Raw genomic sequence first — 27,787 nt, 5'->3', positions numbered from 1 at the left:
TTATTGTAATATTCATATTACAGCATTATTGAATTAAATCATGGAGCTTCCTCCACTGTCACCTACTCGCTCCACCTATTTGACACCGCGTTGGACCGTCTCCTACACTAAACTTCAGTCAGGGGATTAGCCAGCGAGTTAGCTAACGTTCGCCTTTTGGCGTTACCGCCACCGGCTGTCAGCTTACTTTTTGCTTCTGTGAATGAAGTGAATAATGTCCCCATTCTAAGCTAAGACATTTGTTTTACCTACTCCAGTTTTCCAAGTGAATAATATCACATGAAACAGGTCATGAATTAAACAGGCGCCAATGGTCCCAGGTGCAGGTGTGAACGTCACTTCTGTTTCCTTATAAGGGCATACATTCAACACCTGCTCATTTTAATAAATGCTGTAATAATCATAATAATAATAATAATAATAATAATAATTATTATTATTATTATTATTATTATTATTATTATAAGTAGTAGTAGTAGTAGTAGTAGTAGTAGTAGTAGTAGTAGTAGTAATAATTCTACTACTACTTATTATTATAAGTATAATAAAATATTATAATATATAGTATAACTATAATCTAATATAATCTAATATATATAATATATAATAAAATATAATATATATAACATAATATATATAATAACACCTTATTATAGGGCGGGGTCTACCAGGGGTCCTTGCCATGAGAAGGTTTTTATACTTTATGAATATATCATACAATTATCCATGGAGATAGGATAATACATGTTCTTTTATGAGCCAACACAGACAAATAAACATTTTCTTTTTCAAAATTAAAGCACAACGTGGCCACAAGGATAGCCTGTTATAAGACAATAATTAATAATAATTTGTTGAAAATTGTCGGGTGTTTAATGTATGCCCTTATAAGGAAACAGAAGTGATGTTCACCCCTGTAATAATAATAATAATAATAATAATAATAATAATAATAATAATAATTACACAAACACAGGGACCAAAAACAGCCAGCCAAGTGACCAACACAGCGACCAAAAGCAGCCAGCCAATTGACCAACACAGCGACCTAAAACAACCAGCCAAGCGACCACCATAGCGACCAAAAACAGCCAGCCAAGTGACCAACACAGCAACCAAAAACAGCCAGCCAAGTGACCAACACAGCGATCAAATGCAGGCAGCCAAGCGACCAACACAGTGACCAAAGCAATGTACACCACAACGCACAACACATCCTTTTTTATTTTCTTAATCTGTGCTGTCAGCATGCTGGGCATGCAACACAGAGTATTTGTGGCATTGCATCTAGGACAGAATTAGTCTGCAAGTGGCGTTCAACTTCTCAACCTGCAATGCAGCTCTTGTGGGATGTAACAACCTGTAGGATGACAAAAGCTAAGCTTTTTGTGACACAGAACCACCACCAATCCCCCTCTTTGGAGAACCATCTTACCATGTTTTGGTCTATAAGCAACTAATCATCATTACTACTCCAAGAGGGTGAGAATCACCATGGGTGGGACAAATAAACATAGATACAAATAAACATGTACATGGAAAAACGTAAACATAGAAACATCAGATGACATCATGTATTGACAAAACAGAGTTAATTGAGTGCAGGAAAACTGGAACAGCAATTGGGCACGTGGCACGTGCCTTCCTGTCATAGCTACGGCAGTAAATCAGGGAGGAAAGGAGAGGGATGTAACCAGCAGGGAGTTCTGGGGTGTGTTCAAAGCAGGTGCCTGTATGTATATGTGTGTGTGTGTGTGTGTGTGTGTGTGTGTGTGTGTGTGTGTGTGTGTGTGTGTGTGTGTGTGTGTGTGTGTGTGTGTGTGTGTGTGTGTGTGTGTGTGTGTCTGTGTGTGTGTGTGTGTGTCTGTGTGTCTGTGTGTGTGTGATGTGTGTGTGTGTGTGTGTGATGTGTGTGCGTGTGAAGTGTCAACCGAAGAGTGTATGGGACTTCTACCAATTGGTTCTGTTATATGAGGTCTGAATTATAGAGTTGCGCCCACAAGCAGCAGAAAAGGCCCCAAGCCACCCTTGAGTCCCGCTGCCGTATAGACAGCCTTATACGCCCAGAGCACCCTGCCCTGCAGCCACAGAAGACCCCCAGCCCCCAGAGAAGCCGGGAGCCCGCAGAGCAACATCCATGTACGGCCCCGAGGAGCATGAACCAGTCCCAGAGAGCATGAAGAGACCTTGCACCCCTGAGGTGACCACATACAACCCACACCCATGTGCAGGCGCAAGACGCAGCCGCAGACACAGAACCCGGGCAGCGGACGGCAGAAAAGGACAACACGCCCGGTCAGGTCCCACGCCAAAAGACCGACACCCTGCTCGAACTGCCCAGCGAGCTGTCGGGGGCCACCATGCCCACCAACCTCCCATGCAAAGGCAAGGCCTGTCATACCGCAATTGGCCAGATGCCCCAGCCGGCCGCAAGCCCTGAGTGCCCATCTACGTAGCCGAGTGCGCTCAGCGCATGACACCTGGATGTCAGCCAGCCTTCCTGATTCATAGCCTGACTTCTGTTGTAGTCACCCAGTGCTAGTAAAAAAAAAAGTGCTCCACACCTCTGTATGTTTAGAAACTTTTCTGCCATGCTGATTTACTCAAAAATCTAAAAATGAGATTAATGATGTAATGATGTATTACCACTACCACTTGTAATATAATTTTTTTACAATTCGGCAACCATTTTATCAGTCTTGACAATCAAATGCTGATACAACATTTAAGTTAAACATTGGCATTGGGTATCCCTGGGCCACGAGTTAAACTGCGCTCCATATTTCTGCGGCCAGGGGCCATCCTTCTCTCTTTTCACCTGCTGTTATGCACAAATTTAATGCCGCTCTTAACCAAAAGAGGGAGACACATGGGAGGAAAGGGCCCCTGTCCCGCCGCCCACTGCTGCTCCAGACCTCTCCCACCCCGATCAATCAGTCTGCTCTGCTGCGTCCTTCCACAGGAGCAGCGCACTACACGCGCTATGGCTTTCCCTGCGACTTCGACGCTCTTTGCGCTATTTGTCACCTTTTGCACAGTGGGACGAGGATTAACAGGTAATTCTCAATATCTGATTCATTTCTGAGCAGGTGCATTACTTTAATTTTAAATTTTTTTAATTTTTTTAAATTCTACTTTCGTGAATGTGTTTTATTCTATTTCTGATGAGGGGCCATTTAATCAAGTGTGAAGAGTTAGGTTTGTTTTTTTGAGATCAAGGTGGAATATTTTTGTATTATTCATCATGATGTACATTTTCTTGATCTTCAAATGTATTTGTCAACGTTGCTAAACTACCTGAAACCAAATCCAGCAGTCCAATCCTGTCGTTGTGTATTTCTCTCTCTTCTGTGTGTGTGTGTGTGTGTGTGTGTGTGTGTGTGTGTGTGTGTGTGTGTGTGTGTGTGTGTGTGTGTGTGAGTGAGTGTGCGCGTGTGCGCGCGCGCGCGTGTGTGAAAACTTTCTAAGCCACCATCATTGGTGCAATAAAAAACAGCTTAATAAATAGTAGCTGGTGAGAATGTCAGCGGATATGATGAATGCTTCGCAGATGTGTAAAGGGACAATTTAAGAGCCGCAATTATGAAAAATGGACCTTGACATATCCTCTCCATGTCCATGTCACTTTAGCAAAGGAAAATATGATGTGGCTCTCTGAGCAGCAGTCATGGAATAAGCCCTTACCTCATCCAGGAGGAAGGAGCTCTGTCAAACAATTAGAATAACATGACAAATACACATTGGTGTGGCACGATTCAACTAAAATTAGGATTTTTATGGCCAATGCCTGTAGGTCTGAGAGGGTGAGGAAAACCTCCCCTCAGACATCTAAGTGTCGGTGCAGTCCAAAAAGTGGATAGAAGGGAGCTTCAAAGGGTCTCAGTTGGTTTATTGCTGGATCTATCGTCTCTTTGGAAAAGAAAGGGTTGCACAAAGAGAGTCAAAGCATACAGGACACACCCATGCACCTGTCCATACAGCTTCACTATAAACCCAGTGAAAGGGGCTTTAAAGGACCAACAGGTAACCCCAGTGAGAAGGATGCCTGTGGTCATCATACTTTTCGGGGAGACAGAGACCAGGCAAGCAACTGTGCAGGTCTGATTGGTGGAATCAACCTTCAAAGAGAGAACCCTACGCTCCTCAAAAGCAAAAGAAAAAAAAATAGGAAAACTTTTAAATGGAAAAAGTTCTGGGAATTTTGGAGAGGAACACTTGGGTCTGAGGAATGGCCACATTACAATATTCCCCACCTCTATATTTTTCTTCTCTTCATTTTCTTCCCTTCTGTAAATTGATCTTTGCTCATCTTGACCCTCTCCTTCTTCCTGAATATTTGTCCTCTCTCATGCTCCTCGTTTTCCCCTCCACCTCCACCTCCCCTTCAACCTTGTAATTAATGATGTATTAATCAGTAATTGTGAATAATGAGATGGGATTCCTTTCATTTTCATCATTTAGCAACAACCTTGCATTTTTTTTTTTAACCGTTCACACACATTCACACCAGGTAGCCTCTCCATGAAGAGCCACAGTCTTTCACTGCTGAGTGGCAGTGGCCGAGCTCCCGGAGCCCCCTGGAGTCGAGTGCCTGGCCCCAGAGCACTGCGGCACTAGCCGCTGAGCTATGCAGTCTGAAGCTCGTCTTCTGTAAATGACTCAAAAGCTTTATGCCCGCGGTGGAAACAGAAGAGAGAGAGAGAGAGAGAGAGATACGCCTTCCTTGGATGACAAAAAAATGTCAAATTCTTCCAGTGGACCGCAGTCCGTCAACCGCTGGAAGGCGAGAGCGGAGAGAAAGAGAGAGAGAGAGAGAGAGAGAAGTGTGAAGGGGAGAGAGGGGAAATCATGTCCTTACAGGCCAGCGGAATTTAATTTCTCCGCTCCACTTAACGCTGTGGAATTCTGCAGGAGCAACCCTGTGACAGATCTGCGTGAGGAGAGCTGGGAACCGCTCACAGCTTGAACTTTTTGTGTATGAGGAGGAGGGGGAACTGCCGAGGGAAAGACAGAGAGAAAGTAAGATAAAGAGAGGGAGCAGCATGCAGTTAATAGTTTCCATACACTGGGTATGTTGGGATTGTTTGATCACATGACGCAGCTCAACCCGGCTCCCCCGTCACCTGCCACTCGGTCGTCCATCAAATCTGCCATCGCTGACGCGTCATGATGTCATCTCTCTGCGCTGTTGCATTTGTTGAAACAGGCAGCACCCGGGTGGCCAGAGCACCTGTCACACCGGGATGCCAAGTGTCAGAGCGGAGAAACAGATGAATCCTATAAAGCAGAGTTTACCTACCTTTTTTCTGCCACTGCACACTTTTTACAATGGAATAGTCCCACGACACACCACTATCCTGTTAACCGCTCAAAACATCACAAAACTGGTAGAACGGTGCTTATTTTTATGGCCTACTAATAGTTATTGATGCGAGTTAAAGCTTGCGACCGATTCCTTTATAGCAAACAAACCTTTTAAATGGCTCGTGAATCGTTACTCACTCTGGTAAAGGAGTGGGCGAGCGAGCGAATCCTCGACTCCCAAGCTGAAAACAATTTTGGACTAAATTGCCTTGGACTAAATTCCAAAGTAAAGCAAAAAAAGTCGAGGCATTTGGCATAATTGATATTGCATGTTGCTGATTTACACTTTGCATTCACCAAAATAAATAATTTTGACAGAATTAAATGATCCTGGAGAGAATTCCATCCAAAACTCAGAGCCAAACGACTCTTCAGACTTTAATCACTTCCAATAGTTCTCACTTTCAGTGTGAAACTTGAGCTTGTTCTGATTCACGCAAAGCTGCTATTCTGGCTGGAACTGATGAATTAGTGGAGCCTTGCAATTTCAATCTTGCAACACAAGAGCTAGTTTCCGCTATTTATTTTGCTAAGTGGAATTTGAAGCATTTTCATGGCACACCTGGCGAGCTCTCACGGCACGCTAGGTGGTTGAAAAACACTGCGATACCCAAACGCATAGACATCCAGCTCTGACGCCTGACTACTTTCATAGGCGTTAACCTGATCGCCGGCCTCAATCCTCAGACCACCTGGTTTAATGTGGTTGAAGGAAGTAAGATAAAGTGAGTCACAGCATCCCCCTCCTACTGCAACCTCAACTGTGATATCATTGCTTTTAATCCGCATCTGATCAAGGGGTTGAATTTGCCCTAGATATTCAAAAGCTTAGTGAATTAAATTGGAGGTCATCAATGTCTAAAAATAACAGGTTATAGACCGTAGTTTCAATGCTACTCGCCCCAGCTTGTTGCTGTAAAAACACTGCTTTTTCGCATGGCTAAGCACAAGTGCACCACTTAAGCAGTGTAATATTAGGCGGAGGCGACTGTCTCGATGATTCACGCGCCCCAGTGACTGACAGAAGTAGGTCTGGATTGTTGGCTTTACGGAGATGTGCAGGGTGAAAGAGGATTTCGACAAAACCAGGAATGGTGGCTATGCCATTGGGGAAAAAACGCAATTGTATGACATTCCCCTGCCCTGCCCAGATGGATGCAGCTCAGGGTGTTGTCCTGGGCTGAAGGGCAGCCAAGCTTTTTTCCCTCCATGCTGGTAGTGAAAGTGGTAATTGATGTGAGTTTGGACAGATGACAGTTATTAGGGGCTAATGTCAACCCAATACAGGTGACCAGCAGGGCAAAGGCTTTGCATTTGTGGCTAAGGTGAAAGGGGGCTCTTGTAAAAGTAGGGAAAAGTACAGGTGCATGACCAGAACAATTGTCTATAGTTTTACAAGGACATGTTTTTCTATGGTATGTACTCCGTGAACTTTTACTTTATTGATACCTTTCCTTTATGTATGCACTCATGCATGCAGACAACACACAAATAAAAAGTACACAGAAATGCACACACACTTAAATAAAGCCAATAATATAGTGAACCCTCAGCCCCTACTCTTATTCTTTACATCGCCAATTCTTTCCGCTCTCTTCCTCATGTTTACTCTTTTATGTGTGTGTGTGTGTGTGTGCGCGTGTGTGTGTGTGTGTGTGTGTCTGTGTGTGTGTGTGTGTGTGTGTGTGTGTGTGTCACAGTAGGAAAACTACTCATATTCTATATTCACAAGTAATTGTCTGAATGCCCTGAGAAAACAATACTCAAAAGTCCTTTATTCAACATTCTACTCAAGTTGGTGTATTAAATGTCTAAAAAGTACTTGTTCATCATGACCTTGTATTAAGACACAAAGACACATTCCACCCTTAATGCATTTACCTCAATTGGTTACGCTAAAATATGTTCATGGTCCAGTTTTTGGGTATGGACAAGCTCAGTTAACGTGTATTAAAAACCCTTTCAGTAAAAAAAAAAAAAATAAAAATACAAATAGAGTATATCAGTATATATCAGGTGTTCAAGATTATAAAAGATATTGTATATTTGTTCTTAAAATAATATTTTAAGATGATTCTCATTTTAGGAGACAAAATATATTATATGAGAATCATCCAAATCAAGGACAAATACCTTAAAATAGTATTTGAGTAAATCCAAGTGTATTGCATGTGTGCGTCCACACATGCAATTGAATTTCAGCTGATTCAGTATCGAAGGATTATCTGAAATTCCAATGAAACAATCCAGTTAAATATCTTTTCCTAAAATGCAATGACTTGTTTTTGTTGTAACCCCCTGGTGCTCAAATTTTGGATCAACTGCTCTTGTCAGACTCTCAATGTCAGTCAGAAACCACTGCTGTCACCCCCCCCACCCGGCTGACCAAAACCAACCTCACCCTACGACTCTTTCTAATGAGGAAAAAATGGAGAGAGATAGTGTTCTGTTTGTGTTTTGTTGGACCAGACCTTTATCGGGATGCATGTACAAATGGTCTCAGCCGGAATTGGAGCCTTGATATCTGCCAGAGGGGTGGTATCTTCCTCGAGCAGACACGGCGATGAAAAGGAATTTCAGCACGTTCTTAGGATCGAAGTTCAGCGGGTGCTGGAGGCCGCCAACGAGCTGCGACTGTAAACTCCCGCATGACGAACTTGACTGGCGAGCGTCTTCTTTTTTCTCCTTTTCTTCTCCTTTTTTTCTGCGGAAGCCAAACACGCAGATCCAGCTGGACTCACACCTGCAGACGACAAGAATTCAGAGGGATAGAAGGATTTTTGCAGCCTCGCGAAAACCAAAAACTAGTGCTGTAAACCTTTGGAGACCAAGGCCGTCACAAGAAACCAACTGTTTATGAGTGGGACGGACAGATGCACGATGTCAGTGATTATATCTGACCCCCGTAAAGGACGAGCATGCAAACTATGTAAACCACACTTTACTCAAAGGGAATTTCCACGATAAAATCAACATTAAACTCATTTCATAAATCAAGGCACAACTCATTGTGTCACTGTTTGTGGCCAGCCAAAGCAATCTCTGCAAATAACTGTGTAGTGACAAGAGACATATTCCACATTACTACTTCATCACACCTCGGTTGGGTTAGGAATACCTTTAAGAAGCAACTTTTTTACTATTAGTTTCCCTTTAAAAACTCCTTGAATCATCATAGGTCACTTGGATAGTCACACACCTGGATGTTTATTTTTCAATGTTAATAAACAATGCATAGTAACTTGGCAAAATGTACTCCTAATTGGAATTCAAATGTCATTCATATTTGCATTACTATTTTAAATGCATTCAACATTTGTGAATGCATTTGTTTATAATTATCAACATCTATTCAGAGAAATGATCGCATAAATACCTAAATATCATAAATATCAATATTTTTAGTGTTCATATGCACATTTTAATAATAAAAGTTCTATAATGTGCGTAATATACCAGTGAACACCAGTGTGTATATACTGTATATACTGTGTATCTACTATCACCACCACCGTTACCGTCACCGCTACGATCACCACCAAGTTCAAGTTCAAGTTCAAGTTCAAGAGATTATTTGTCACATACATACACATACGGTCATACATATATGCAGTGAAATGTCATGACACCCGGTGAATACGCAGAAGCTCTATAAGCTCGAAAAATACTCAAATGTGCGTAATCGACACGCGGTGCTCGCGCAGGCGGCCCCAAGGGGCAGCGCCACAATCGCGATTCTGGGTTCTATAATAAGGGTAAACAAATCTGACAGATGGGTGGAGATATCATTACCAAGGTATCTAATATGCCTGTTGTGATAGTTAACCCTTGTATTATGTTTCGATGTTTAACCAATGAATACTGTTTTGGCCACAAGTGGCCGGTGCTATAAAAGTCACTTCAAAATTTTGATATATGCATATTTAACCTCCTAACCTCCTATTTATCATCATATCACTGACTATCATTACAAACTTGACCAGATATTTCAGTTTTTCTGTCCACATAGGACAGGTTTCCCTTGATATAACACCATACGACTTAACGCCAAAAATAACGGGAAGCTTATTATGGTTCTACATATTTTTGTACAATTGCGTTGAAAATCAAATTCAGAAAGTACTTTGGACTGAAATGCATTAGATAAGTTTAACATTGGTGTGCCGCCCAGGTAGATGCTTCACATTCACAAATCAAAAGTACAAAATGTCCGTTATTATCCAGGGAATAGAACCATCTCGCTCGTTTCGTTCCGGGTAGATCCAGCCAAGTCAGACCACAGAGCATCCCATTGTGCCGATCCGCTAAACGTTCATTATTCAGTTGTTAAATTTGCGTGGAGAACAACACACAGACTTGTTTAATGTTGCAGCAGAGAAGTCGACGAGGCCACACGGCGTGAGGCAGCAGGCGGCTACAACGGCGTCAGCTGTGGCCCAGAGGGGAACTTGGGAACTGCCCGTCCAGCTGGATGGGAGGCCCGTGGAGCGCTACAGCTTCGGCTCCACCAAGCCCCTGAGGCCTCACCGTTTTGGCAAAGCAGGCAAGGACAAGCACGGCCACGCACCCCCCCTGGAGGATGTAGGTAAGATGGAGAGAGAGAGAAAGAGATAGAGGTGGAGAAGGGTGTCGGTGGTGGGGTCTTCAAAGTGCAAAGATTCACATTAGTTTACGATCAAGACTTGTGCTACACAGCCAGAGGTGGGCTGGTAGCGAGGTAGAAAGAGTAGAAAACTCAGTAAGAAGGAAAGAAAATGGAGCGGGGGAGTTGAGTTCGTAAAAAAGAAGGACTGGCTTAAATGAAAGAGTGTTTTTAGAGCACAGAGATCTGCACTTTCTCAAGAGGAGTGCCAAGACCATGGAGGGGATGAGGAGTGCGGACGCCAGGAGGTGAGGTGGTGTGTATGTATTAGTGTGTGTGTGTTTGTGTGTGTGTGTGTGTGTATGTGTGTGTGTGTGTCTGTGTGTCTGTGTGTGTGTGTGTGTGTGTGTGTGTATTCGATGGACTTATTTTTATCATGGTATGACTTCATTATTGGATGCTGCCCTCTTCTTCACCAGAAACACCGGAGAGCTGTGGAGGCTGCAGCTGTGAGGCCAAACATGTTGGTTTTGAGATCAGTACGACGGGGCAGTCACTCGGCCGTCATTTCAGTCTCTTATTTTTAGGTTCCTAATCTGATCTTATAAAACCCAAGCCTGGGTCTTTCCGCGTTTTTCTAAACAGTTTGCCATATGGAAGAGGTCAGGCCTGCTTTTGTCATTAGTTATTTTTTCGTCTCTTGACGTTGAGGGGTCGTGTAACCAATGACCAAACACAACCCTGCTGCTCTAACCCAACACCCTCTGTTGTGGTCATCCGTTGAGTGTGCATTGATGTACATTTTAAAGCACGTGGCTCTAAGTACAGCTCTATGTGTGTGCCTCAAGTACCGTCTTTACCCGTTCTCTTCCAACGTTTTCGTTACAGCCTCCATGCGTGCCGACCAGTGTGTTCCAGGCAGCGCTGCAGTCTCTCTGACTCCGGCTTCGCCACGGTGTTCCGCTTCCAAGCATTCCATCCAAACACGGATCGATTCCTCTTTTGTCGATCCACGCAGTGGCGTGTTTGGCAGCGCTGCTCACAAATAACACAAATAAATAACACCACGTCCCTTTCCCCCCGCATCATTAATGTGACTGGCCAGTCGCCGTTCGAGCCTCAAAGAGAGATTCATGACTCATGGGGGAGATGGGTGAGAGAGCGGCAGAGAGAGGCAGAGAGAGAGAGAGAGAGAGAGAGAGAGAGAGAGAGAGAGAGAGAGAGAGAGCGCAAAAAAACAAACGAACGAGCAAACAAACAAACGCTGATGTCCCAACTCAAAACTTTTGGCTGACTCTCTTATTTTTTCAGATGTAACCCTACACACATCATGACTACCCACCATCCTGACTGCTCACGGTGCATGATGACCCTACGTTTGTTGACTTTGTCAGTCTAACCCAACCCGGAAATCCCCTGTCTTCCTCAGATCCCGAGTGGGTGAACCTGGATGGCTTTGCCGTGTTGGGAGGAGCTCCTGTCAACATCTCCTCAGCTGGTAAAGCCCGTCTCACAGGCCAATGTGGCAGACATATCTTCACACACAAGAGATCAAAGTAGTCTGCCCCGAAGCCCCCTGGGAAAATAAAAGAAGTTGAATGTTCCCGACAGAAAGAAACAGAAACAGCCTTTTGAGATTATCTGCTGTCGTTGCAGATGTAGCAAGAGCCCACTCCATTAATGTGATAATAGATGGCGATATTATGGTCTGGTGAGGCAGTGAAATCAAATGGAATGTGGGCAGTTTCTTTCGTTACTCTTTTTATATTAATTGAGAGAAAATAAATCTAAATATCCTTTCCCACCCCTTCCTCTAACCGTATCCAATTTTTAAAAAATGTCTTAATGGTGAACCATAAAAGTTTGCCCAATAGAATTTAGAACACGTCGGCCAGTAATCACTAACTCAAATCACCAATTTACTTGCTGTTATCATGATTTATTTCAGAATGAACTAGAACCATGCTCTCCCAATCAGTGGTTGCAGTTAGGAACAAACAATAGACCGTAGTTGCGTAATTGTATAATTTAAAAAGAGTCTGACAAAGCTCAACCACACCCTCTGACTTTACCAGCATGGAAAACAAAATTGTGAGCTTGGAGATTGCACAAACACAGCTCTCTTTGGGACGTGTAGTCACCTTATGTCCGTGAACGGAAGGACAGAGAGACTGCCGGGACAGACCGATAGGCATGCGGAAGACGCCGACTGGACATAGTAGAGGAGAAGAACGGGAGGGAGGTGAATGGAAAAAATGCAGGAAAGGGAAGAGTTGGAAAGAGAAACTGGCGCATCATCAAATTGCCAACAGAGCAAATAGCTAATCTGTAACCCATCACTCAGTGTTCCCTGCGTGCAGTGGGAAAGGGATTCACTCTGCTGTACTGGCAGGAGAGAGTGCAAAAGGGACTTGGGAAGAGAGGCAAGGGATCCCCTTGACACAAACCATCCCTGTCATCTCAGAAACTTTCCCTCTGCTTGTCATGTCAATTAGTGGTACGGTCAGTTGGTGGCCCCTGCACGTCATTAGCCAGTTAGTGCCACGGTCAGTTAGTGGCACGGTGCTTGCACTGCTGCCTCACAGCAAAGAGGTCATGGATCATGGATCTCTGGAATTGGTCCCCGGGTGCTGATGAAAAATGGCTGCCCACTGCTCCTGGCTGCCCCTGGAAGAAGGAGAGCGAGGATGTGAAAATGCAGAAACCACATTTCTTCAGCCAGCGCTCCCTGTGTGTTGTCACCACTCCGTGTGTGTATCTGTAGGACAAATAAAGGATTCTACTTCTTCTTCAGCATTCTTCTCTATCACCTCGCTTGCTCAAATCCTCAGATTAAGACTGAGCAACATGTACCAAATTCATCACAGCAGCTGTTTCCACCACAGGTATTTCCTGGCAGGAGTACCAGCGCCTCCGGATCGGAGTTTAGCTCATGTGTCCCTAGAACTCTCAGCTGAAACCCGAAACTATTATTCTATACTATTATTCCTCAACAGGTGCATAAACCATGGTCCATACAACCTCTAGGCAGGGTGGCTCACCTCACTCATTCAGCGATACGGGGGGGAAACACCCACATAACGGTATCCTCTAACTGCCGACCCTATTGCCCTCAGAGTTTTGCCAAATCCGCTGCCTTTTAGCTTGATTTGTCAGCGCTCCCTCAGCTGTGCGCACAGACAGACGGCATGATGGGAAAGGATCCCTTTTCCTCTTCATCTGAGAGTGATTAGGAAAGAAGGGGACGAGGGAGGACAAGAGGGAGGGGAGGAGGAGAAGCAGGAGGGGCAGAGGTGTTTTTCATTATGCTGTCAGTGCTATCGCCCGGCGCGGCCGCCAGTGCTGCAAAAATGGATGACGGAGCTTGTCTGGCGGTCTAGAGTCTGTGTCCATGTGGGTGTCATGCTGGGATGCGTTTATAATGCAAGAATCGCCAGGAGTGGAGGCAGACAACAATGCTATGCGGCACAGTCCCACGGTGGCCTGTCTTTGTTTTTGACAACAAGCTGTGTTTATAATCGGCGTTATAGCGAACGTGGTGTGCAATTATGTATGCAGACGGGCGTGACTTTTAGAGCTGGATAACAGCCACCTTGTAGACACTTTCCATTTCAGTTTGAGGATGACAAATGGGCTTCATGGGTGATAAAGACAAGCTTAATTCTTTTGTCATCTAATTAAACCCATCTCAATCCTCATGTGCTTAAAAAAAAGGTTCTGCAGTGTCCTCAGTGACTCCGGCCAAGCCTGAACCACCCGTACAGGCCCCTGCGGCGGCAGTGGACAGAACACCTCAGATATCCGGAGGGTCTCCTCACGCCAGGGTACACAGAAGACCCCCTCAGTCCTCCTCAGGGCCCCGGCAACTCGAGCGGCGGGCTCTGGTACGCAGAACCCCCTTATTGGAGAGGAGGCGCCAGCACAGCACCAAGCCCCAATCGGACCAACGCAACCGCAATGCACACAAACTAGGTAAAATAGCACACACCGTAATTCCACTAGAAGTAAATCATTGAGAGCAAAGCATATCAATTCCATTAATTTAGTCTAAATGTATGCATTGTGCCTGTATTGTATTCTTGGTGTCCATAGTGTAAACCCCGGCCGTGCCTGGTATCCCTTTCTGTTCATAGCGTCTGAGTCGGTTCATGTGGTGTCACTGCAGGCACAGAGAGCACAGGGCCGGAGTGCACCCGTCAGCCGGACTGTCATGACCAAAATAACACCACCAGGTACTCACACATCCATCTGGTATAGACACTAAATACTCACTACAGCTATCGGTCTCCACTGAACAAGCTTGCCAGGGGGAGAGGAGCTCATGTTCTGCGTAATGTAATTACCTGTAAATACCTCTGCTTATACCTCAGTTACTGGCTAACCTTTTATGAAATAGTACACGAGACCAACCCCCCCCGTGCTTGTGTGTGTGTTATCCAGAGCCAGAGGAGTATGAGGCCAAGGACATCACCGTGAGGGTCATGTCTGCTCAGTCGGTGCTGATCTCCTGGGTAGACCCCGCTGTGGAGATGGAGAAGGTCACTCCAGTCACTGGAGGAGTCAGGTACAACTGGTGCATAGTACAGTATGTGTGTGTGTGGGGGGGGTACAGTATGTCTGTGAATAAAGTTGGATGGGAGTGGGAGTGCAAAGATATGTCTCTGACATCAATAGAAGTGGAGCTGTCTGTCGATGCAGATGTGGGTCGTCTGCCATGATGTGTTTCACTGTCTGAGCCTCCACACACACACACACACACACACACACACACACACACACACACACACACACACACACACACATTATATTGACTGGAATAAAGCATCTCTGATCTCTGTTCTTCTCCGACTTCATTGCAGGTACTACACAGTAAAGTACAGGGAGAAGGGCGAGTCGGCTCGCTGGGAATACAAGGAGAGCACGCAGAGGAGAATGCTGATTGACACATTGTCCGCCGACGGCATGTATGAGTTTTCCGTCAGAATCACCCAGGGGGAGAACCACGGCAAGTGGAGCGTTTCCGTCTTCCAAAGGACCCCGGAATCAGGTAGGCGTTGCAGCTTCCTGGTATGGTCAAAAGATGAGTTTTACACTTAAAATAATGATGACTTGAGGTGACTGCGCCCTCAATAGTTGCTTGCTCGAGGTATCTGTCAGACAGAATTACCTAAAAGTTTTGGTTTTCATGACTAATATCGGCAATGTTCAGTGATTGCGTCTAGATTTTTGTTATGACTTACAAGGTTTATTTGGACAGCTATGCATGTATGTAACGTACACTGATCCCTCATTTTATTCAAGCATAACTGAATTATCAAACCCACATCGCCGCCCCATCACTCTGCAGTGCTCTGCGTATTACCTCATGCCACACTTGAACGCATTCAGCGTCTAATGCTCCCATTCAGGATATTTGATACTGGCTTTGCCGGCCGTTCTTGTCGTCATTGTAGCCTTCCTACAATGTCACAATGGCTCCTGAAACGGGGTTCACTGGGATGTCAGCGTTTACTGCCTGGCTCAGAGCTGAGCTGCAGTTCGAGGTTCCTGGAAATGTATGGGGGCCGTTTTTCCTCACAGACTTAACAGGTGGTGGAAAGGGAATTTTCTCACTCAATTTAATGTGCTCAAGTAGCAATTCCCTTTTGTTTTTGTTTGCTTTTTTTCTCCCAGTGCTTCTGTTCTCCCGGTGCTACTCTTAATTACAGCCTGTCCAATCGTTTGCTATGTTATTTTGCTCTTTAGCACCATCGGGTCCACCAGAAGACTTTGAGGTTAAGCCACTGAGAGGGAAGGGGACGGCTGTCATTGCAACCTGGGAGCCGCCTGAGGAACCCAATGGAAGGATAAGAGGTCAGACCAGGATAACTCTTAAAAAACACTTTAAATATAACTGGAAATAGTTCAAATGATCAGCTTGTCTAACTACAACAGCTATTAAAAATGCCTGGAAGATCTCATTTGATAATTGAATAGTGTTTTTTGAAACGCCCTGTTATAGAGTACATCCTGTCTTATGCTCCTGCAATGAAGCCGTTTGGAATGAAAAGTGTGACACACCGTGGTAGCACAACCAAAGCCACCATAGAGGGCCTTACACCTGGGGACCGGTACATCTTTAAAATCAGAGCCACAAACAGGAGGGGACAGGGGCCACAGAGCAAGGCTTTCAGCGTGGTCATGCCAGGAAGTAAGTAAGTTTGACTGCGTGTGTGAGTACAGCTGTGCTGGGTTAAGCTATAACCATAAAGGTAATACATTCTCTCTCTCTCCAGCCAGCGGTGGCGCCTCGTCGTCCTCAAAAAGCCATGCCAGCCATACACCAAGCCACACACCCACTAAGCAGGACAGCTACCTTGATGATATCGACCGTCAGTCAGCAGAGGTGACGGAAGAACCAACCACAGCCCCTCCTACTACCCAGGCTCCATCTACAAACAGGCGAACACGGCCACTCTCCCAGACTCGTTCCTATCACAGCATTTTTTCTGCTGTGAGGGGCTCGGTGAGGAACGGAGGGTCTGGCAGAGGAAGATCGCGAAAGGAGGAAGAAGGGAAAACACCCACCACGCCACCGCCAGAGGAGGAAGCGGTTATCGAGGAGATTGTAGAGGAGAAGAAAGAACCAGACAACAATGTATTTTACCCTGAATCTGTGGATACAAAGGGCCATGGTGAGGAGCATCAAACCCCTACTCCTGAGACCCCAAGCCCTAAAACGGAGACTCCCACTATTGCTCCTACTAAACCTGTCCCTAATCCTCCGAAACCACCCCCGAGGAGGCCCATTAAGATCAGGGTCCATCAGAAACCAGGATCCAAGGCTTCGTCTTCTTCTTCATCACCAGCATCCTCCTCTACACAATCCTCTTCCTCCCTACCTCACACATCTGAATCTCAGGAGTCAGCAGTTGGCAAAAAGGACTATACAGCCTCTTTGATGCCAGAGAGCAAAGATACCTATGTTCAAAGTAAACCCTCCACTCCTGCCCCAAAGCAGACTTCTTCACAGTCAAGTACAGTAGCACCGCTTGTGGGTAGAGGTTCTGCCACAGGCGGGCGAATCAGTGGGTCTGTGATTGGCTCAAGATATGGCTTTGGTCGACGAAATCACGGATTTCTGTCCAGGTGGAATTTAACGCGAACTGCACTTGGTGTCAAACACGGGTCCACTTCAAATTTGCCAAGCAGGACTCAAAACCAAGGAACCTCAAACACACAGAGTTCAACATCACAATCAGCTATGCCAACTGGATCTCAGAACCGTGAGAAATTGAGCACTTTCAGTTCAGCAGTGTCCAGGTCTGATGCAAGAACTGGAACCCAGAGCGAGTCAATATCAAAGACAGACACTTCAGCGGCATCACAGTCCTCCAGATCACAAAACCCCACAAGCTCACATACAAACAGTCCAGCCTCCTCAGAAATGCACAACTCAGGCATCCCTCAATCAACATCAGACAGAGGATCCCACAATCCTGCTACTTCACGCAACACACACAATCCACAAAGTTCACACACCCAAACGAAACAAGACACAATATATAGGGAGGATGCAGATGATGGCAAACACAAAAACACAGAAAGTGAAGCTAGCAAAGCTGATGAGCAGACTTCCAGCAGCCACCTTGCCACACCGAATACAAACACCCAAACCACAGAGGAGAAGAAGGATGGCGAGGAAAGGGAGGAGAGCAGTGATGAAAAACCTTCTCATCCCCCTGTCAGACTACACCCATCATTTGCTGAAAGATTTCCCTCTCTCGCTAGTCGCTACCCAGGCAAGTTTGGATCAGGAGCCAGGCTGCCGTCGACCAGACAGGAGAGCCGGATCCCCTGGAACAGGTCCTCGTCCTCTATCGGCGCAGGTCGGCCCATTTCGCGGGGCACTCCCACCAGGGTCTCTGGGGCCAATGGGGCCGCGGGCGTGTCCACAATACAGGAAACCAGCGAAGATCCTAATACGGCGTCCACTCGTAAGCCGTTAAAAAGTGGTGAGGGAGCAAGTTCACTCAAACCCTCTTTGACAATTAGGAAAAACGATTTCAGTGAATCTAGACAATCATCTACCTCATCATCTTCACACTCCAATCCCCATCATTCCTCGGGTGGACAGGGTTTGCCAGTCCACAGAGGAAGCTCTAAAAACAATTACAATGACCACGAAGAGGAATATCTCTATGAGGGGAGTAGAGAAACAGATGAGAGGACTGAAAAAGTTCCAGATCCCACAGCAGCCCCAAAAACACCTACTTTAACTTCAGTGGACCAGCATAAATCCTTAGACTCTCCAACTGGAGGAAGGACCGGCTCTGCAGCCTCTCCCTCGCTGCGCCGTCCTGTTGTGGGTGCCAACGGGAGGGTTCGCGGCAGGTTGCCATTCAGAGTGCAGCCGGCACAAAACACCCGACTCAGTTTGTCCAACACTGATTCCTCAGCCTCCTCCTCCTCAGCTTCATCTGCCTCCTCAAACTTGCCCAAACCAGTGTTGACCTCAGACCGTGGGGTCAGTAGTGGCACCGGTGTCAGTAGGACAGGGGGATTATATGGGGAGAACTCCCGGTCAGCATCATCCTCAAACAGCCAGGGAACAAGAACACGCTACCCAAACTTCAGAGGGAAACCCACGAATGGGGGAGCGGTAAAACCTGGATATGGAAATGGTAAAGTACATATTTTGGCGTCTCTGGGGATGCAGCGGAGATGTGTCTTTAAATTGTATTCATTTAGATAGAACAACACTACTCAGTAAAGCATTGAGCAAATTTGCTTTCTATTTTGTTTTTCAAAATAATCTGATTGTTATAGATAAAAATGGCCGTCCCAACCTTACAACAGCAAATGACAAAGAGCCCTCCTCCTCCGTTGACGAGAGCAAACCTCGCCAGCATTTCATCACAGGGCCAGATGGAACTAAATGGGTATGTAAATCTTAACAGAACAACAATTATCATTCCTAATGACCAAAGAGCCTGTTGTAATCCCAGGCAACAGATATTAAAATGTACATGAATATTCAAATGACCTTTTAAGCTGTGTTATAAGATATACCATACAACAATTTATTACAAAACTTGCTTCCTGTTTAATATTATGAGTGTTTCATATCTCTTAGATTGTGGACTTGGTTCAAGGGGTTCTGATGAACGAGGAAGGACAAGTACTCCAGGACTCTCAGGGTCGCCCCAACAAAGTGGTGCTTGGAGATGATGGACGAACCATCTTTGGTAATATACTAATATACATTTTTTTATATATATAGTAAATTGCCTTACAGACATTGCTTTATTACATAATCAGGTTTTGGCCTCAAAATCACGCAAAATGTACCCTTTAAGTACCATTTATTAATGAATTGCTCAGTCGTTGAGGAGACCTTAAATACGCTTTTCTCCAATCTTTTTCTTTCATCCCCCTGCACCACTAGACCACCAGGGGAGTCCACTGGTCAATGAGGAGGGCCTGGCCCTGTTTGGCCATGGCCGGGACAGCCGGCCAGTCATAAACCCCAAAGACAAGGTCCTCACCGTGGGTGGGAAGCCTGTACTTGGCTTGAACCGGCCGCACCACAGGACAACCACCGCTACCACGACCACCACCACAACAATGGCTCCCACCACCACCACAGAGGAGCCCACCACACTGCCCCCCACCACAGAACAGCACATTGAAGAAACCACCCAGCCCTATCCCACCTGCCCACCCGGGACCTTTACCAAGACCGACGAATATGGGTACCCAGTGCTAGACCCCGAGGGAATCCTAGACTGTTATCCCGAAGGTGAGTCTTAAAGCAGGAGTACATGTGGTACCACTTCTCTGCTTAATGCTTTCTGGCTGGATTTTCACTATTCCAAACAGGGATTATAATCTGTGTGTCTACAAGAATGCCTCCTGCACCCCATTTCATCCCTTCCTTGACTTGTTTGTTACATCCATCTCAACTGCAGCCATAAGTATTTCCTCTCTGTGCCCACAGAACCCTGTAACACCGTGTGATCTGCTGTGTGCAAAAGTATGTGTCCTTTTGAGACCACACCAGCCACATTTAAGACTCCACATCTGGGGGCCCAGTTATGGTCTGAAATAATACCAGTTTAAACACACTCCAAAGGCTGTCGGCTGTGCTCCGCCAGTGCTAGCACACAATCTGACGAGGACACACACACACACACACTCGCGCAGAAAGTCCATTATAGTTTGGAAAAACATCGGAATTTAAACATTGAAGTGTTTCTGTTTGACAGCTATTTCTGTCCAAATAACTTATTAATATTACAAAAAAATATTTAACAAAGTTTGCATCTTGGCCATAACTTACATGTATATACTACAACCCTTTAATTCTAAAAACTTGTTATACGTCCAACAGGGGGAAGGTTTAAGCTATAACCCACCCAGACAAACTTTCAAACTCACTGGAAAAATGTGTCCTTGTAAAGTCTAAAGGGGGAAAATCACACCCAGAGTCTCAATTTGACTTACCGTTTTAAGGGTAGGTTTTGGTTTTGGTTCACAGGCCACTTTAGGAAACATACAGCAGTTTTATTTTTGTGTGAGAGAGAGAGTGTGTGTGTGTGTGTGTGTGTGTGTGTGTGTGTGTGTGTGTGTGCGTGCGTGCGTGCGTGCGTGCGTGCGTGTGTGCCCTGCATTGGTTTGATGATTTGAGACTGATGCTGCAGCGCGTCCTGCTTCTCAGCGGCAGCGGAATCGTCAGGAATGGTATTGAACGAAAGGGTCATGGTGGCCCTGACGCCTGATGCTCTAGCTCTTGAGCAATTGAATATTGCGTAATGGCTACGGATCCCCTTGCCGCTGCTCGGCCCAGGAAGGCGTGCACAGCTTTTTTGTTTGTCCGATTGCTCATCGAATGTTTATCTGTTGTTTCATCCGGTTTGAGCGCTCCTCGTCTTTCTTTTTGCCTTCCCTGTGTTCTTGCAAGCCTGTCTGGCTTGGGGTGGGTTCAGCAATGGGGCGCTGGGCTCCTTCCATCCCAGACTGTTTTTAATCTCTTTATCCTCCCAAACTGGACCCACACTGCTTGTGAATTGCATTACCAAACACAGAGAGAATGCCCTGGCTCACGCTGCACTGGGATGTCTTGCGCTCGTCCTTGAGTTGTTTTGTAATAAAGGAACACCGGCTGCAGATGAACACTGAAATACTGTTTGTGGTGCAGGTTAGCCTTATGGATTCTGTCGTTTTTCCCATAGGTGTGAAATTGGCCTTAATGAATCCGTTGCATCTGCACAGGATTGGTTTCGCAGTTTACTTGTTTTGTTTTTCCTTTCTTGTATTGTGAGAAACGTCATGGAAGATTATCGTGTTTCTTAGTATTTTGCTGCCATGGCTCACAGCTGCCTGCATGTAGTTAGTGTTGTCTATGTGTGTGATTTGTGGACCATTGTGTAATGTTTACATCCACTGGCACTTTGCAACAGAGAAGCAGCAATGGAAGTGGAAGGAACTAATTGAATTTCACTTACTGAATCCCACCACAGTCGCCAGGCTAAAGACACGGGGCCTCCCAGCTGTCTGTTGCGAAACGGCTTAACTTCCTCAAGGCCCGCCTCCCCCCTTTCATGGAAAATATGGGTAGCAAAACATTACATAAGAGAAGGCTGGCTTTGGGTGTCAAAGGAAAACTGGTTATTTCCAATGAGATCACACAGTTGCCCGCAATCAATTAAAACTTGTTGACAGTCATACGACACAGATATTGCGGTGACAGTTACAAAGGGTTTGGTGAAATATGCCGCAGTGTTAGTGGACCGTGAAATGAATGCCGTCCAATTCATTTCTGTTATTAGCTCACTGAGCCCTTTGTTTTTTCTCTAGATGATTTTTTTGCCCAGACCACGCTGCCCCCATCCACCACCACCACGACCACCACCACCACCTCTGTCGCCACCACCACCTCTACCACCACAACCACAGTGGCCCACACTCCAGAGCCAGACTCCAAGCACAACAACAGCCCCTTGTCCGAGTTTGATCTCACAGGGAAGAAACGTTTTACAGGTACCCCATTGAAACATATACAAAATTCTCTCATTATACAAATCATGCAAATGTATGTTGTTTGTTTTTCATGTCTATGTGTGTTTCTGTGTTTTTTCTGTATTGTATGCTATAAGAGGTGGCGGTTAGGAGGAGGTAGAGCGGGTCATCTAGTAATCCAAAGGTTACCGGTTTGATCCCCGGCTCCTCCTGCCAGTGTGCTGAAGTGTCCTTGAGCAAGACACTTAATCGTTAATGGGGTTTTCAAAATGTGGTTACCCTCAATTTACTTGAACGAGACTCGGCCAAGAGATAACCCAGCGAGGTCAGAGCATGAGATTTTTTTGTCAAAATGGAATACTAGTGTGATAACTATAACATGTTGAGTTGTTGACGTTTGATGTTTTCTTTCCACTGTAGAATTGTATATTTTTTTATAATGATATTATAAAATACATTAAAAATACACTACATTAATTTGTTTGGTTGAAATGGTTGTGTAAGGGTGATATAAACAATAGTACATAGAAGAAACTTGCACATAGCAAGTGGAATAGCACATAACATACAATTATTGCATCACACCCCAAACCAAACCATGATTTCTCTGTGGTTTGAGCATTCAGTGACATTTTGTTGTACCCCATCTGTCTTGGTAGGGATGTTGTGATACTTTAAGCAGATGTAATTAGAGGCTAGTACTAAGGTTAGGTCCATGACCACACAGTTGAACTTCAGTTCAACCAAGTCAGGTTGTCCTTTAGGGTAATTTGTAATCACACAGTGCTACGGAAACAGCAAAGCGTAAGTGCTTTGGGCTGTTGACTTCTTGCAGACTAAGGTTACAGCCAGTGTCCTCACAGTATCAGACAGTATATTCCTCACAACTCCAAAGAAAAACATATCTTTAAAGGCATTTGATTCATGTATATCACAAAATATGCAAAATGTCTAAATCTGAGAAATTGTTAATCTTGCAATGCTAAAACTGGGGTTGAATGGCTCCGCCCCCAACATGGTTTTATAGCAGCCAGGTTCACCGAGGACACGGTTAAGAGACTCTCAGCAGAGGCCAAACCTCCCGTTGTCTCTTCCACTGCTTGCCTTGGCCTCTGCTACTCTTATCACCTCATCTGGTTGCACAGACAGGTCCAACATTTACCCCAGACAGCAATGAAATAAAACACCTACTATTGTCCAGTTTTTCAAAAACTGAACTGAAAAGCTGTGATTGCTGAATGAGTCTGAGTTTATTTTGCATTTTATTGCCCCCATGTAAGCACACCGGAAACAACGTCGCAAATAAAACATTAAGAAATGGGTCCAGTGGCAACAGCAAATGCAACATGTGCATTTGCTGTTGACTTAAAGATGTTGACTTTTCCATGCCATTTTGTTGGAGTGCTTTAAATGGGAGATATTTATGATTGCCTTTAACAGGATTGGTGCCAGATGCTCATTCGTGCCCGTAGCAACGGTGCAACAATGACAAAGCTTACCCCGACGACCATTTACTTCAGTAAAACTGCGACTATCTTGTGATCTGAACCCAGAGGTTGGACCTTCTGTATCTGAAAACAATTTCATCCCCAACGTCCTGAGATGACACGAACAAGAATAAAAAGTTCAAAAAGCAGTAAAAAAAACTTTTTTTTTTTTTTTATAAAGTAAAAAGTGCCAGTGTCAGCTGAAGATTCCACGTTGGCCCGACCCAGAGACATCCTCTTTCCTATTTATAAGGTTGTGTTAATATTTTATATCAAGCTTAGCAGTCTGTCAGTCTAGCGACATGCTCTGAATTAACTGTCTGGCGGAGGCTTCTCTCTTTTCATCTGCCCTTCCTCAGTTTGGAGCGAAGAACTTTTCAGCTCCTGTCAGAGCCGGGCCAAAGTGCATTGGCGAGGAATTTCTCTCAGCATTAAGGCTTTTTTTTTTGATTATAGCCTACAGTACAGGATGTAAGGTTTGCCACTTATCCTTATACAGTGAGGGGCTAGAGAGACAGTTTAAAAGATAATTTTAATATTGTTTTTGGGGTTGACAACTGAATAGTATTTCTTAGCACAACAATTAGCACAGACATTAGGAAGAAAAACATGTTTTTTGTTCTTCTTGTTTACTGTATGTCTTTATGGGAAGGGACAATGTCATTCTTCATGGGGGTGTACGAGATGATTCAGAAAGAAAAATAGACGTTCATGGAAAAAAATTGTCCCTTGTCTGCCTCCTCCAAGTCCAAGAAATTCTACCTTGATTCAAATTCAGCGAATCACCCATATGGAGGTGTGGATGCTATACTGACGTGCAGATATTCAGCACCCAGTGCTTGAATCGACACCGCACATAAATCTCCACAGCATGGAAGATGGACGCACAGACAAACATGTTAAGGCAAATTTGAATTTCTGCGCAAACCCACACTGCACAGTAGGGACCTGTTGTGGTCCAAACACACACATTGGGAGAAACGCGTTGATGTGACAAGTGTTGGGGCCTGTTTGGGCCGGTTATCTGTGGGAGGGGGGGGGGGCTTCTTCAGGTTTCAGCCATTCCCTCAAAATCCCATCCCAGACTGGGGAATTTGCGGAATATCTTGGAAGAATTCACAGCTGTGGGTCCAGCTGGCAGTGCACAAGGACACGCCAGCAAAACAAAGGACAAGTAAAGAAGACAGAAAGGGGGAAGAAAGGGGGGGGAAGGAGACAGATCGAATAAGACAACTTACATGAGCCCATCACACAACATTCAGAAGAGCAATGGAACTACTCCCAGAAGAGAACTTGATGCTGGAAAATGTGCGTTTCTTAGCCTCGTAATTGAGAAATTGGAAAAATCAGCGCTGTCAAGCAGAATTGTTCTTAATCCAACTTAATGTTTGCCGGTTGGTCCAGCTATGAATAGTGAATCTATAAAAAATTGTGATAAAAATATTATCTTAAAAGAATGAATCATACACGTCAGCAATATAACCGACTTTCTCATTTGTTTCCTGCCATTAGCTCCCTACGTAAACTACATTCAGAAGGACCCGGGGGCGCCGTGCTCCCTGACGGAGGCTCTGGAATACCTCCAGGTGGACGTCCTGCAGGAGCTGATGGAGAAGGACAGGCAGTCGGCCAATCAGAACCAACCTCCCAAGAACAAGCCCCACAACATCACTGTCGTGGCCATGGAGGGCTGCCATTCCTTTGTCATCCTTGACTGGGCAATTCCGCTACAGGACGACATGGTGTCCGGTAATCCATGCCTCAAGCAACCTAATTTTGTATTCCTTAGAATGTGACTAAACGTGTCCTTTCCTATCCTTTTCCGTAATACGTGTCTGGAACGACCAGAGATACCCATGCATGCTCGGGGGAGGTGTGACTTTAGGAACTCACTCCAATGGTTTAATGTTAATAAAACAACAGAATGCACTGAAGACTTGGAATGGGATAGCTCATTTCCCTCAGCTTCTTGTCGTTAAATGTAAAAGAAAGCCACCTATGACAGGAGTTGGAGGGATTGAGACGGGGCAGTGAAGTAGCCTGAAGGTAACAATGTTTTGTGACGTGGTGGCCAATGACAACAATCGGTGGTGGCTGAAGAGCCACCACCGATTGTTGTCATTGGCCAGTCCAGCACAAGCTCCCGGTGGTGCCGTGGGACAGTCTGCAGTCTGATAGATAAACCAGATAGATAGTCTTGGTCCATCGCAGGCCCATTTTCTCCAACGTTTTCCATCTGCTCTCCCCAGAGCTTTCTTTCCTCTTTCTCACACACTATCTCTATCTGGTGTGTGTCTAACTGGTGTAACTATTACACTCATGCCTTAATGTTTTGTCGACTCGCTACACACCATTTTCCATCTTTCAGGGCTGGGAAAGAAATGGGTTTCAGAGAAATCATTTTTCCTTTATTCTGATCTAGCAATGTTGGATTTGCCACTTGCAGAAATTATCCACTGTGACAGAAACTCAGTAGAGAAATATGTTTTTAAGTACTGATGGAGCGGAGAATCTCTGCTGTCCGTCTCGCTGTCGCTGGGATCGGTGCAAAGACTTTGCATGAGCTCACAGTCTCCCTGAAGATGCCTTTTACACCAGATGTTTATTTCCAAAACAACATTTGATCCCAAACTCTTGGCTGGTAGTTTAGCTTATTTCACCACTGATGCTCCGTTTCCAACCTGGTGTTTATATACTGTTGGGGGAGGGGCCATGCCAAACATGATCTCTCCATGTCATCGGGTCAGGATTTAGCCCCGGCCAAAAAAAATCCGGACCACAACAATGACATGAAAGACATGAATGACAAATGGAAAAAAAAGTCTGTCAACTCCACAATTTAGTACTACATCATTCACTGTCTTTTCGCATGTTTCAGCAATTACTTTCTAACATATGTAATGTGTTGAGAAATAAATCACTGAATGAAATTAACAGGCACTTTAAGTTACCTTGCTGGTTTTGCAGCAGAAGTATAGAGGGTTGAAAATAAGAGTAATTTACCCTCACCCTAACCCTTGAAATAAGGCCTGTTAAGCACACAACAAGACACACTACACATAAGAAATGGGACCAATTACCATAAATTCCACGCAAACAACTTCTCTTCAGATTGCTGGACCTGTAGACCAAAGCCAACGTCATTTTCATCCTATCTAAATTGGTGCTGTGTTGACTTTTAGCCTACATATCACGCTATGCAGTATGTTCATTGAGACCAGACCACAGCATGGTTTGCTGGTTTGGTAGCACTACTCACAGTTTTGATCTAGAACCCAGATGGATCTTTTCTGTCTATCCTCTTCGCTTGTCATCTCTCAGCACTAATATCGTTTTCCAGATGTGGTGTAGTTATCTCTCACTTGAGCCCTATTGGTCTTTGTTGAATGTGAACTGCCCAATACATTAAGCGGTGGTGGCAGAAGAGCCTCTTCAATTGCAGACGGTGCAAACGGTAAGAAGGTAGCCAGCTACAGCTCTATAGGGAGCTACTGTAAATAGTAAGAGGGACCCATTGCAAATGTCTAGAAAAGGGAAACCAATATCAAAGGGATTATAGAATGATGGTGCTAATATCCAGACCTCATTGTACGCTGTAGAAAGAATGAAAAACTGAGGGAGGAAAGCCAAGCAGCGTCTGTGCTGAGTATTTCCCCCATTTCCTTCCTAAAGCCAGCTGGATTGGCGTGGTTCCACCAAAAACAAGAAGCCCTCACCAAAAACAAGAAGCCCTCAACTATCCAATATGAAGAACTGATAGTTTGGGATAGGCTTTGATTTTCTTTCCATTGGCGATCCCCTGAAATGATGCCATGATGTAAGGGTTCCATGACCTCCGGATGCTCCCAGGATGCTGAGCAATCCGTCTGCGTGACAAGCAGGAGGAAAACGGGAGGTGAAAGATGGAGCTGAGGACTCCTTTCTGTTTCCTTACAGTTAAAAGTACATGGGAGTGCCGCTTACCCTCATTCCTCGGTAACTCAAGGGAATACGACTCGTCTTTGTACGGGATTCTCTAGCTTTACTCTGCTTTTCCAATCAGCTCAAGGCTCATAAACAAGAAACATGTTCTTTTTCATGATATACTAAAAGTAGTACAGAACTTTTACCTCACAAACGTTAAACAAAGGCGGTACTAAATGAATAAAGGGAAATTGATTAGTATGGTTGATTAGTATGCAGTGGTTCGTATAATCCGGCCCCTGGCAGGATTTATGAATATTTTAGGTTCATTCAACGCTAAATGCTTACGTTATTTATTTCTTATTTGGTTAGGCTAGCATGGCACTTTGGCAGACCCTCGAGTTGTGCTCGGTATAACTATATTCCCGTACAAATCATCTAAATGACCGAG

The 27,787-nt window shown here is 45.0% G+C and overlaps 1 protein-coding gene across 2 annotated transcripts in view; it reads left to right on the top strand.

Moving 5' to 3' along the window:
* Positions 1-2,942: 2,942 nt before the first annotated feature.
* The window catches only part of fndc1 (fibronectin type III domain containing 1), a 35,204-nt gene continuing 10,359 nt past the window's right edge, over positions 2,943-27,787 (top strand). Inside the window, exons 1-15 of one of the 2 annotated variants that reach the window (XM_080024462.1) lie at positions 2,943-3,056; positions 9,737-9,949; positions 11,376-11,444; positions 13,661-13,918; positions 14,080-14,178; positions 14,387-14,510; positions 14,806-14,993; positions 15,692-15,799; positions 15,948-16,136; positions 16,222-18,609; positions 18,785-18,867; positions 19,062-19,173; positions 19,374-19,727; positions 21,785-21,967; positions 24,946-25,182. In XM_080024462.1, coding sequence (XP_079880588.1) covers positions 2,984-3,056; positions 9,737-9,949; positions 11,376-11,444; positions 13,661-13,918; positions 14,080-14,178; positions 14,387-14,510; positions 14,806-14,993; positions 15,692-15,799; positions 15,948-16,136; positions 16,222-18,609; positions 18,785-18,867; positions 19,062-19,173; positions 19,374-19,727; positions 21,785-21,967; positions 24,946-25,182 — 4,678 coding nt within the window. In that variant the 5' untranslated portion in view covers positions 2,943-2,983. Of the gene's footprint in view, positions 3,057-9,736; positions 9,950-11,375; positions 11,445-13,660; positions 13,919-14,079; positions 14,179-14,386; positions 14,511-14,805; positions 14,994-15,691; positions 15,800-15,947; positions 16,137-16,221; positions 18,610-18,754; positions 18,868-19,061; positions 19,174-19,373; positions 19,728-21,784; positions 21,968-24,945; positions 25,183-27,787 lie in introns of both variants that reach the window. The other variant, XM_080024461.1, reaches the window with a different exon arrangement.

This window comes from Zeus faber (assembly GCF_960531495.2).
Source record: "Zeus faber genome assembly, chromosome: 2".
NCBI classification, from domain to species: domain Eukaryota; kingdom Metazoa; phylum Chordata; class Actinopteri; order Zeiformes; family Zeidae; genus Zeus; species Zeus faber.
The sequence above is the reverse complement of the archived record's forward strand: the minus strand, read 5'-3'. Positions and strand labels throughout refer to the sequence as shown.